Consider the following 12,963-nt stretch of genomic DNA (forward strand, 5'->3'; position numbering starts at 1 on the left):
GACTGGGGCCTTCCTAAGTTTGTTCTGAAGAGGCAAGGTGTGGCCGATTGGTAACTCACAGCACCTGGTGGCAAGAGCTAGGAAGGAATATAAGGTCAGCATTTTCCCTTCGGCTCTTTGCCACAGCAATATGTTCTCTGCCTTGCTGTGTTTGGTTCCTTGACTCCTTGATTCTTGATCTTCGGACCCTTGACTTCATGACTCCCTGCTTCTTGTTCCTCGGACCCTTGGCTTCTTGACTCCTGGCTCTCTGACCCTCGGACTCTTGGCTTCCTCACTCCTGGCTTCTGGACTCCCATTCCTACTCCCACCCCCCGGTCCCAACGTCCCCAGCTGGGACTTTGATCGCCCGTGAACTGGATCGTGACACATGGACTCGGTGAATAATTCAACAAAAATACAATTTTGGAAATGTTTCTCAAGTCATGAATGAATTCTTTCACACAAAGAAGACGGACAAGGGACTGGGAACACCAAGAAGACAAGAACTATCAGGAAGCCTGTGAACCTCCCAGTTTTCACGGTGAGGAACAAACAGAGTTGTGAGGAAAAGGAAGCCCCACTGGGTACCATTCCAGGCCCGTAGGAAGGGTACTCTCCCAGCCTTCAGTCTTTTTCCTCTCCATGAGTGATGATATGGACGAGGTTCTTATAGTCCAGGTTGCCGGTCACGTCAGGAGGGAAGGCTGCAAACATTTGGTCTATCTGCAGGAAAGAAGCAGGCAGGGAAAAGTTCTCTGGAGGTTCATTTTATCCAACGTTGCACCGGTTATACCTGGAATTGGAGTCCTCTAACTGCTTTGACTGATGCTCAAGCAGCACAACCCTATGCACATTTATTTACAAGTAAGCAAGCCCTGTAAGGATGGTGCTGTGGGTTAAACCACAGAGCCTAGGGCTTGCCGATCAGAAGGTCAGCGGTCCGAATCCCCGCGACGGGGTGAGCTTCCGTTGCTCGGTTCCTGCTCCTGCCAACCTAGCAGTTTAAAAGCACATCAAAGTGCAAGTAGATAAATAGGTACTGCTCCGGCGGGAAGGTAAACAGCGTTTCCGTGCGCTGCTCTGGTTCGCCAGAAGCGGCTTAATCATTCTGGCCACATGACCCAGAAACTGTACGCCAGCTCCCTCGGCCAATAAAGCGAGATGAGCGCCGCAACCCCAGAGTCAGCCACGACTGGACCCAATGGTCAGGGGTTCCTTTACCTTTACCTTTTAAGCCCCTTAAGTTGCGGGAGCAACATTGTTGGTTGCCAGTTCCTGCCTGAACCCTGTCCTGTTTCTCTGCCAGAGCTCCTGACCTGCCCTGGCTCCCTGCTTGCAAGCCTGTTCCTGACTTCACCTGACTCCCTGCCCTGCACCCAGCTTCTGCTACTACGGACTGCCTCCCCATTGCACCTTTGACCATGGACCGGACTTGGACCTCGCCTCTCGGGCAACCCACAGGACCAGCACACTCTGGCTTGGACTGGATATGAGTCCACCTGCTTGTTTCTGCACGGCTTTGGGTGGCCAGGCAAGGACACAGGTTCCTCTGGGCACCTTGGCAGAGGAATGCAAGGGGCAGGGGCACTGATACAGCTCCTTACCAAAGGCGCAAGGGAGTCTATGTATGCCCCTGGCTTGACTAGATGACCCTCAGGGTCCTCTTCAGCTCTACAATTCAATTCTTCTAGAAGCATAGCAGGCAGAGCATTGGTCTCAGCACTGCACATCGTGATGGACAGCAGTGGTCCAAGGTCCAGGACAGCAGTTTCCCCCAGTTCTACATGCAGAAGCATAGCTGTCAACTTACAGATTTGAAAATAAGGGACCAGCAGCCTCGAAAATAAGGGATCAGCAGACAAAATAAGGGATTTTCCGGGCACAGGTATGTTCAACTTCTGAGCCCCTCCGAGCCAAAGGCAGAAAGTCCAGCCAGCAGCCAAACAAAGCCTCATCAATAAGGGACAGCAGCGGGACATGGCGCTGGGATAAGGGACTGTCCCGCCAAATAAGGGACGCTTGACAGCTATGCAGAAGCCAGGCACTGAATGTCAAGCTGTTCCTCTTCTGTTTCTGAGCTCCTGCCCTCCCACTTAGCCCATTCAATGCCTGCCAGCCCCCAAGGCCTCCTCTTACCTCCTCCTTCGAAAACCGTTCTCCTTGCGTCATCAGCATCTCCTTGATGCTGCAATACAAAGCAGGGGATAGATGGAGGACCACGAGGGAGCAAAACCCCAGAGCAAAATGACAAGGAAAGCTTTGAGAGGAGCAGAGGCTGCAGCCTTTAATTGAAGGGCCTGAGAGACCGATGGCCCTCATATCTCGTAATCAAAGGCTGAAACAGGAAAGGATTCACCGCGAAGCTTCCAAAATCAGCACCGACATCATTTCGGCTAGCATCCTGTTCTCAATGGCCAGTCAATGCCCCAATGGGAAACCCACAAGCAGGATGCAAGCATGGGAGCAATTCTCTCTTCCTGTGGCTTCCAGAAACTGGTATTCAGAAGATTTACTGCTCTGACTGTGGATACAGAGTGTAGGCACCATGGCTAGTAGCCGTCGATAGCCTTTTCCTCCATGAAACTGTCCACCCACCCCCCTTTAAAGTCATCCAAACTGGTGGTGATCCCTGCCTCATGTGGTAGGGAGTTCCACAGGTACTTACTAGTTCGCCTTCAGGCCTTTGCCTTCTGGATCGAACACTTTGAAAGCGTTCAGAATAGTCTCTTCTGGATCTGCACCTGGAAGTCACGGAAAAGAGATCTGGAAAGTGAAATACTTATGGGAGGCTGGCCTGTTCTCTCCACCACTGTGGGGGAGGGTGTTCTTGCACTGCTGGGGGTTGGACTAGATGACCCTTGGGGTCCCCTTCAATTATTATTATTATTATTATTATTATTATTATTATTATTATTATTATTTATACCCCACCAATCTGGCTGAGATTCCCCAGCCACTCTGGGCGGCTTCCAAGCGGGTGTTAAAAACAATACAGCATTCTCAGTGTCTGGGCTGAACGATGGGGGTGGAGATGCTCCTTCAGGTATACTGGGCTGAGGCCGTTTAGGGCTTTAAAGGTCAGCACCAACACTTTGAATTGTGCTCAGAAATGTACTGGGAGCCAATGCAGGTCTCTCAGGACCGGTGTTATGTGGTCCCGGCGGCCACTCCCAGTCACCAGTCTAGCTGCCGCATTCTGGATCAATTGCAGTTTCCAGGTAACCTTCAAAGGTAGCCCCACGTAGAGCGCATTGCAGTAGTCCAAGCAGGAGATAACCAGAGGATGCAGCACTCTGGCGAGACAGTCCGCGGGCAGGTAGGGTCTCAGCCTGTGTACCTGGTAGACAGCCGCCCTGGACACAGAATTAACCTGCACCTCCATGGGCAGTTGTGGGTCCAAAATGACTCCCAGGCTGTGTACCTGGGTCTTCAGGGGCACAGTTACCCCATTCAGGACCAGGAAGTCCTCTACACCCACGCGCCCCTGTCCCCCCAAAACAGTACTTCTGTCTTGTCAGGGTTCAACCTCAATCTGTTAGCCGCCATCCATCCTCCAACCGCCTCCAGGCACTCACAACTCTGATTCTATGTGCGTGGCAAGGTGGTTGGAGCAGGCAGTGAGGAGATGCCAAGAACCTCTTCCCAGAAGGTGCTCCTTGCTTGTGGCATGGGGGGGTGGCGGGGAAACACTTTCTACCCTCGTCTCCAATCTCACCTTTAAGTTTTTCTCCAAACATGGTCAGGAACACTGTGAAATTGATAGGCCCAGGAGCTTCCTTCACCATGTCGTCCAATTCTTCATTCTTCACATTCAAGCGTCCTGAGGAAGGAGGGAAACACGACAGAGTAGAACAGGCATCCCCAACCTTCAGCCCTCCAGATGTTTTAAACTGCAGTTCCCATCATCCCTCACCACTGGTCCTGTTAGCTAGGGATCATGGGAGTTGTAGGCCAAAACATCTGGAGGGCCACAGGTTGGGGGTGCCTGGAGTAGAAGAACTCTAGGGGGGATTTGTCAACGATCCATTCAAATGTCAAACTAATAATAATAATTTATTATTTATACGCCACCCACCTGGCTGGGCTTCCCCAGCCACTCTGGGTAGCTTCCAACAAAATATTAAAATACCGTAATACATCAAACATTAAAAGCTTCCCTAAACAGATGTCTTCTAAAAGTCTGGTAGTTGTTCTTCTCTTTGACATCTGGTGGGAGGACGTTCCACAGGGCTTGTGCCACTACTGAGAAGGCCCCCTGCCTGGTTCCCTGTAACTTGGCTTCTCGCAGTGAGGGAACCACCAGAAGGCCCTCAGCGCTGGACCTCAGTGTCCGAGTAGAATGATGGGGGTGGAGATGCTCCTTCAGGTGTACAGGACCGAGGCCGTTTAGGAATTATCACGTTAAACCTGTGCAACAGGAGCAGACAGCTTATACCGTCTTTTGGGGGACTATAATTTCCACCAGCCCCAGTCAGCAGAGCCGATAGCCGTGGGTGACAGGTGTTATACTTTGAAAGGAGAGCACCGTGTTGGCCATACCAGATTGAGAGGCCCACCACCAAACCTTTGGCAACCGACCAACTGCATCCAGTGGCCCACCAGAGGGCTGTTTTGTTACCTGGAACTGCAAAAAAAATAGGGTTGCCGGGCACACAGCAGGCCACTATAAATAGTTCACAGGGCTCATGAGAGGCAGTGTGGTGTAGTGGTTACAATGCTAGACTGGGATCTAGGGTTCCAACAAGCGTTCAAATCCATGAAGCCCATTGGAACTGGCCTTGGGCCAGTTTCTGCCTCCCAGTCTCACCTCCCTCACAGGTTTGTTGTGGAGATTAAATGAGCAGGAGGAGACCCACAATGAGCTCCTTGGAGGAAAAGGTGAGATATAAATGCAGGGAATGAATGAATGAATGAATGAATGAATGAATGAATAAATGAATGCAGACTGGTTTGGGCTTGATGGGTTACAAGTCCTGCTGAACTTTCAGAAAGATCCCAGATCTTTGAACAGCAAATGATTCAGATTTCTACAAATTTGGTTTTCCAGACTTTGTGGGAATCAACATTTTGAATTTAAGTTGGTGGACCTGGCAGAGAATGTTAGTTGGGTGGTGAGAGGAGAGAAAATGTTGGCAACTGAAATAGGCCTTTTCGTTGAAAAAAAAATCCATGCATGCTGTATGTATGTCTATTTTCTAAAAATGTTTCTAGGCTGCTCTTTGGGGTTGTTTTTTTAATCCAACTTGAGTCCTATTCAGAGCAGACCCACTGAAATTAATGAACCCAAGACGCCCAATCTTCTCTATGCATTTAAAGCAGAATCACAACACTTCAAACAGGCGTGGTCTTCCCTAAAGAATTCTGGGAGATGTAGTTTGTGAAGGGTGCTGAGAGTAGTTAGTAGGGCACCCTATCCCCCTCCCAGAACTACAATTCCCAGAGTTCCCTAGGAAGAGGAATACACTGTCTGGGAATTGTAGTCTCTTTAAAGTGGTATGATACTGCTTTAAATGTATACAGTGCAGATGGGGCCTAACTCAGGTTCATTAATTTCAGTGGGTCTACTCTGCGTAGGACCAGCAATGAATGCAACCTTTCCCCCCCCCCTTCTGCCCCCTTTTTATACAAAGATACCAGGTTGCTATACAAAGGTAAAGAAAAGCAAAACAGACAAATCCTCTGTAATACAGTTATGGATAATACATAATCATAATAAATAAAAACACTAGAGGCAGTTTTAAAAGCAGACAGAACAGCCTAGATACAAAACCATAAAAATATAAGGTTTGTCCTGGTTCTGCTTACTAGCTTTTGGGTGTTTTATAGGGTTTCTTTGCTTACCTAATGCGGCGAACGTATCTCTCAGGTCTGCTTTATCAATGAACCCATCGCGGTTCTGATCCATGATGGTGAAGGCCTAAATGAGGGATATCAGGGCACAGTTGTGTTACCTAGCCACACTGCAAGGTCATGCTAGATGCAGAAATTGCTTTCCTGAGAATCTTGGCATTATTATTACGGGGAATTAACATCCGCAAATGTGTGCATGAGGAGAAATTCACACTAAAATGGTGGTGAATTTTCACGAGGGCTTTAAAAAAAATGCATTGCCAGATGGTACACAACACCAGTGCAGTTAGGGAAAATGTACAAAACTAGTTCAAATATATGTTAGAAGTGAAAGGAAAAGGAGGGGACATTTTATCATATGTGGTGGGATTGTAAGGTAATTTTAAAAATTCGGGAAATGATATACAATGAATTGAAGAAAATGTTCCATTTAACATTTGTTAAAAAACCTGAAGCATTGTTATTAGGGATTGTAGGGAAAGATCTGCCAAAAAAGCTGAAAAACATCTTCATGTATGCGACAACGGCCACGAGAGTTTTAATAGCACAAGGATGGAAGACTGAAGAAACCCCCAACTAAAGAATCATGGCAAGAAAAAATGATGGATTATGCAGAACTGGCAAAACTGACATACAAGCTACGGGACAAGGATAACTGTGACTTTAAAGATGAATGGGAACCCTTTACAAAGTATTTGAAGATGCAACAAAGCGAACTGGACTCCTTGGCTGGTTTTGAATAAACATTCACAAACTTTTTATTGATAATAATCAGCTAAATAGTTTGAGGATCTATACAACTGTGTAACATGCAGAAAACAGCATTTTTAGAGAAATCAAAGACTGGAACTGAGGGAAGTCGGGGGGTGGGGGTGGGTGGGTTCTGTGGGGGGAGGGAGGGAAAATGGGGGTGGAATAAGGATGATATGTTTCTGGATAATATGTTTTGTTTTACTTTTGAATAAAAAAGTTACTTAAAAATAATAATAAAAAAATAAAATAAATGCATTGCAAAATGCTGCGGGAATGTGGTCACTGCAAATTGGGAAACGTGTGTCGTGTGTCCCCCGCCCCACTTCAATGCCTCCCCCTCCCCACACCCAGGCTCCCGGGCTCTACCTGGGAGCAAACCCAGAAATCTGTTCTGCAGAACCGAACAAAAATAGGATGGGGGACGGGGATGGAGTGAAAATCAACCCAGAATATGCACCACCTGCTGGTGTTTTGCCATGCGTTGAAATTGGCAGGAGTCTTGTATTCCAGCATTTAAGCTCTGGTATTATGAACAGGTTCCACGGCTGAGACCGGGCTTCCCATTTAAGCCCCTTTTAATTGGTTTCTAGAACCTTTAGTCTCTGAGAATGTGGACTCACCCAGGACTTGGCATGGAATTCTGGGCTTAAAATAAATAAGTAAAAGAATTGGCCTAGCCTGCCCTCAAGGCTCCCTGCGGCCGGCTGATTTGGTATAGCAAATGAACACCTGCAAAGAGGTGCTGCTTTTATTACAGGTGTGGAACAGAGACTGAGAGATAAGCCAAAGGCTCTTCAGGGGAGTTTGTGGAGAGTGAGATTTGAATGTGGAGCTGCCTCTTTGACTCAGTGCACAGCCAGCTTGGACTGCTTTCTCAGAATGATCTAGGAAGCTAACAAAATTTTGTTAGCTAAAAATTGGAAACTACAAGATTTACCAACAGTGGAGGACTGGCAGATGAAGATGATGGAATATTTGGAGCTGGCCAACCTGACCGGAAGAGTCCGCGACCAGAAGGAGGAGTATCAAGATGAATGGAATAAATTTAAGGACTATTTAAATAAATATGTTAAGTTAATCTAGGTAGAACTACTTGTGAGTAACTGATTGGCCTAGGAGGTAACTCTGTTAAATTACACAATACTATAGATTGAAGTCAATATGGAAAGGAAGAAAGATGTTAAATGACTAAGTAATTATTATTGGAAAATAGCGTTGGAAAACTGCGACAATGAATAATTTGGAAACTCAGCTAGTGGGATTTGAGGAAGTCATATAATAATGTTACAAAAATGGATATCTAACAGTTAAGATAAATGTTTCTTTGTCTTTTTTCTCTTTAATGTAATGTTTTCTTTTTTCTTTTTATTGTTGTTATATAAATTTGGAAACTCGATAATTTTTTTTGGAAAAACAAACAAACAAACAAAACCAGAATGATTTAGAAAGATTTTGGGTGCAATTCTCCCCCAAAAGGCCGTTCCCCCACCCCTGTCTTGACATACCTCCTTGAATTCCTGGATCTGAGCCTGCTCAAACATGGAAAAGACATTGGAGTTGGCGCCTTCGGATCGCTTCTTGGCTTTCTTGGGAGACTTCGAGAGAAGCAAGGGGGAGAATAGTTATTCATGGGTGCCCCCTTAAGCCTCGGAGCTGCATCAGGGCTGCAGCAGAGGTGGGGAGCAGAAGGAAGGTGCTCCACCTGCACAGCCAGTGGCGTAGCGTGGGGGGTGCAGGGGGGCCCCGGCCACACCGGGCGCAACATCTGGGGGTTAGGGTTAGGGGCGCAAATCCACGGGTTAGGGGGCGCAAATCCACGAGTTAGGGGGTGCAAATTACTTGCCTTGCCCCGGGTGCTCACAACCCACGCTACGCCACTGTGCACAGCTAAAAAGCCAGCAGATTTTATCATTCATTTATATTATTCCATAGAATCAGAGCCGTCTTTCCCATAGGGCTTAGTGGTGCATTGTGCCAGGGCACCGGCCTCTCAGGGGCACCCCAGTGAATGGGGGAGCTGCGCGGCTTTGCTGGCGGCCTCCCCTTTCCCTGCACGCACGCCAGTTGCGCCCCGACAACCATAAGGATTGCTCTCCTCCCGAGGAGGCTTGGGAGGGGCGCAACTTCACTCCCAAGCCTCTGTAGGGATCTCTCTCCCGCAGCAGCATGGGGGAGAGTAGCGCCCCGATGGCTGGCACTGCGCAGCTACGATCGCCCCAACACTATCCGTGGTAATTTGGGGGCGCTGGGCAGATATTTGCACCCCAGCGCCGCATCTGCTAAAGACGACCTGCATAGAATCACAGAACTGTAGACTTGCAAAGGGACTTGCAGGGTCGTTATTATTATTAGTAATTGATTATTTATGCTGTTGCTGTTTGATGCCCAGGTGGCTTCTAAGCAATTTGCCAAACACAAAAACCAGTTGCACCACACTGTTAAAATATGGAACAACTGGAAAAAAGAGAGTAGCTAAAATACAGAACAAACCAATCCTATTAAAACATTAACCAATAAACATTTACCTATATATGTCCAATATCATGAAGGTGGAGGACTCTCCTCTATTGGAGTTTTTAAATCAGAGGTCTGTCAGGGATTCTTTAGCTGTGATTCCTGCATGGCAGGGGGGTTGGACTAGATGACCCTTGGGGTGCCTACCTGCTCCACAATTATATGATTCTATGAAAAGAGGCCGTCAAACAAGAGGCCTTTTAAAGCATCCCGTTAAATTGTTTATACCCCACTCTTCATTATTCACACAATCCCAGAGGGAGGGCTTATTCCCACTTAACTTTGTGTTTTCCAGGCATTGCCCACACTTTAAAACTCCATGTCTGACTGTTCTTTCTCTGACTGAGCGTTCTCCCTGAAAACCTGCTCTTTCCTGCTGAATTGGCACAAGTGGCAACCTGCAGAAAACCCGAATTGCCATTTGTTGCGCTTCTGCTTTAAAGGGTGGGTTTTTGCAGGGAAAACTCACGGCAAAAGCACAGTTCAGTGTCAATAAACCCTGAGGAACAACTTATAAAACACAACAAATAAATATTTCACTTAAATATAAAACCAGACCGTATACTAACAGCTTAACTGCATCCGCCGAATGAAGGGCAACGCATTCTGGGAGCCTCCTTTCCCGGTTCATCTTAGCTGGTTTTACAGGTGAGTGTGAACCTTGGGAAATTCCTAAGTAAAGGTTTTTAGAACCACTGTTCTGTGGACTTCACAAGAGGGCAATGTTTGCTGATCTAACAAATAGACAGGATATGGAACGTGATGTTGCTCATTTTCTTCTCTTCTTGAGCGTTTGTGTTGCGTCATTTTATATTATGAGCCTTCTACAATTTATAAGCTACTTTGGAAGCCTTTATCTGACTTAGGAGCATGACCCCCCCCCATAAATAAATTTGCCTTTGAGGTCAGTCCACCCCAGTATTCTCCACAGCAACACAGGGAGTTGCCTCATGAAGAATTGGACCCTGGGTCTGTCTAGTGCAGTGCATCAACTGGGTCTGTCTAGTACATCAACTGGTACTGTCTAGTACATGTCTAGTACTGTCTAGTACATCAACTGGCTGGACTTTCAGGTGCTGGTCTCCAAGATCTCAGATCAGGGTCTTTCTCAGTTGCCTGTGGGCATGCTGGGGACTCAGGCTGCCACCGTTTTCGAGCCAGGCAGCTAGGGAAATGGCCAAATCCTCTTGGGTAGCCTTCCTCCTTGAAGTTCGTTGCCAGAACCACAGCTTGCGGAAGGAGTCAATTCCACAGCCTCACTATGAATTTCAGGCACATCCAACAGGAGTCTCTTCGAGCTCCTGCCGTCGGGACGGAGATACAGGACGATGAAGACAAGAATGAGCCGTCTCAAGAACAGCTTCTTCTCCAGAGCGATCTCGGCCCTGAATGGGAAACCTGGACTTTGAAAGTCATCTAATCTTCCTTGCTGTATTGTTTTAATTAGTGTTTTTATAGTTGTTCTGATTTTGTGTGGAGTGCCCTACCTGGGTGGATGGAGCAGCCAAGTAATTTTCGTTGTCCCCGAGAGGGGGCAATGACAAAAAAATTATTATTATTATTATTATTATTATTATTATTATTATTATTATTATTAGATCGTGATCACTGGACGACTGTGGTAGATCACTGACTCCTCCCAAAGAAGCTAAACAACTTTGACCTGAACCTCAAAAAACAGGGCTTTCCTTCCTTCCTTAAAAAAAGTTCAACAACTTTGAACTGAACCCCCCAAAATGGGGTAGATCACTGCCAGTTTTTAACTCTATGAGTAGATCGCAGTCTCTTGGGAGATGGCCACCCTGGTTGGGGAGCATACATAAGATGCTGTCTTAGACTGAGTCTGACCATTGGTCCATCCCACCCAGTCTTGTCTACACAGATTGGCAGCAGCTGTCCAGGATTTCAGGCAAGGAGTCTGCCAGCATTACCTGGAGATGCCAGGCTCACCTGGAAACCTTTTGCATGCAAAGCAGGTGGCCCTTTCATAGGAGACACACCTTTTATAGGAGACACATTTTAGATTGTAGGTGGACTCTTCTGTTTTTAAGCTTTTATGGGAAGAGGGGTTGTCTTTTCGTTATAATCATTTTCTGGATTTAAATTGTATCTATACATCATGTGCATTTAATGATATTCACACTTTGGGTTCACTGCCCTGGAATATTTCAAGTATACAAACGAACCAGTTAAAGAACCTGCGTTCCCACTAACTTGTGGGATAATTTGCATGCTTCCAAAACCTCAGAGAACAGTCATGAGCTGCTGTAAAACTTCTCAGCCTCCTCTGATTCAAATCAGCTCCCCCTGATTCATGTAGGCTGTGGTCCTTACCCCACTTACCTGGAAGTAAGCCCCACTGAATTCATTGGAGACATGTAAAGGAATGTGCTGTGAATCTAGCCTTGAACATCCTTGCGAAGGGGAAACGGATTCACCTGTTAGGCAGCTCTTCTTCACCTGAGATCAATAACCATGCTGCTTTCCCAATATTTTCTGGGACCTGTTCTCATTCCATCCTCTGCCCTCTACCCCAAATATCCCCTCTCTGACCCTCTTACTTACCATGTCTCAGACCAAACTGTGCAGCCCACAGTCCCGTTCCAAGAGGAATCTTTCAGCTGGTGCCCCCTGCACTCCGGCTGCGGAGACAATAAATAGAGCCCATCCCAGATTAAAAATAAACCCATCTCCACTTTTGGCTGTGGCAGGTGAGTTAGTCCCCCTTTCTCTCTCCAACCCCCCCCCCATCTCCTTTCTCTCTTCTTAAATAACAGCTCATTGTCATGCGGTGACATGTGAGACGGACAACGGGCTCCAAGGTTAGAGGCATGCTGGGCGCCCTGACAGTTTCTCCTTTTAAGACGTCGATGCAAGTCCTGCTCAGTGGCTGAATAATAGCTGGACACCTGCGTGTGTCAGTTTCTCCTGGATGTGTAGCTGGAGGGGCAGCAGAAGTGTGTGTGTGTGTGTGTGTGTGTGTGTGTGTGTGTGTTAAATGGCACACCAAGCAGAATTACCAGCCGGCAGCGATGCATTTTGTGTCTGTGTGTGCATATCAGCCTTCAACAAACTCGGGGGCCTCCAACTGTTTGGAGTTATGAATCCCTGGGGCAACTATATGAGTTGTACAGTGGTACCTCAGCTTACAGACACTTCAGGTTACATATGCTTCAGGTTACAGACTCCGCTAACACAGAAATAGTACTTCGGGTTAAGAACTTTGCTTCAGGATGAGAACAGAAATCGCGTGGTGGCGGTGTGGTGGCAGAGGGAGGCCCCATTAGCTAAAGTGGTGCTTCAGGTTAAGAACAGTTTCAGGTTAAGAACGGACCTCCAGAACGAATTAAGATCTTAACCCGAGGTACCACGGTAGTCCAAAATGGCTGGAGTGCACCAGACTGGTAAAGACTGGTGAGTGTATGTGTATAAAAATGCAATTGTTGTTGTTGCTGTTGTTGCTGCTGTTAGCATTTTTGTCAATTTCCTTCTAAGCCACCATCTCAAGGCGTTTTATGCACAAGAGAATCAAAAACAGTTAAAGGGACAGCAAACACATTGAAGACAAGATGAAAACCCCGATAAGTAGACAGCCACGGCGAGGACCCATTTCACCAGCTGGAAAAGTCTGTCGGGACAAAAAGGCCTTCAGCTGCTCCTGGAAAATCTGTTGTTATCTCAACAGGAATGCCACTCCACAGAACAGGGGCAGCCACGCTGAAAGCCCTGCTCTAACCACTCTTGAGCACTCCATCGGAGCAAATGGGTTTTCTGCTCATAGATGTGTAAGGGGTAAGGAGGTCCCTCTCGGGCACGCTCTAGAGCAAGATTTCTCAACGTCCACGCTGTGGGGCAGTTTTCCTC

At 47.1% G+C, this 12,963-nt stretch overlaps 1 protein-coding gene across 1 annotated transcript; it reads right to left on the reverse strand.

The window, feature by feature from the left end:
- Window positions 1–398: 398 nt before the first annotated feature.
- On the reverse strand, window positions 399–11,803 carry MYL2 (myosin light chain 2). The gene is made up of 7 exons (XM_081868573.1): window positions 11,665–11,803; window positions 8,091–8,180; window positions 5,824–5,899; window positions 3,698–3,802; window positions 2,648–2,723; window positions 2,119–2,167; window positions 399–705 (listed from the first exon to the last, which is right to left on the reverse strand). The coding sequence occupies exons 1-7, from the start codon at window positions 11,665–11,667 to the stop codon at window positions 607–609; spliced, it is 498 nt and encodes a 165-aa protein (XP_081724699.1). The 5' UTR covers window positions 11,668–11,803; the 3' UTR covers window positions 399–606.
- Window positions 11,804–12,963: the final 1,160 nt, after the last annotated feature.

This window comes from Podarcis erhardii, assembly GCF_964252035.2.
Source record: "Podarcis erhardii genome assembly, chromosome: 7".
Taxonomy (NCBI): domain Eukaryota; kingdom Metazoa; phylum Chordata; class Lepidosauria; order Squamata; family Lacertidae; genus Podarcis; species Podarcis erhardii.

What these genes read in the sequence shown, in the direction of transcription:
- MYL2 (XM_081868573.1), bottom strand. An exon ending in GTTTGGAGAAAAACTTAAAG is followed by an intron (nt 2,724 to 3,697) that starts GTGAGATTGGAG and finishes CGTGACTTCCAG; the next exon opens with GTGCAGATCCAGAAGAGACT. An exon ending in AACGGTTTTCGAAGGAGGAG is followed by an intron (nt 706 to 2,118) that starts GTAAGAGGAGGC and finishes TCTTTCCTGCAG; the next exon opens with ATAGACCAAATGTTTGCAGC.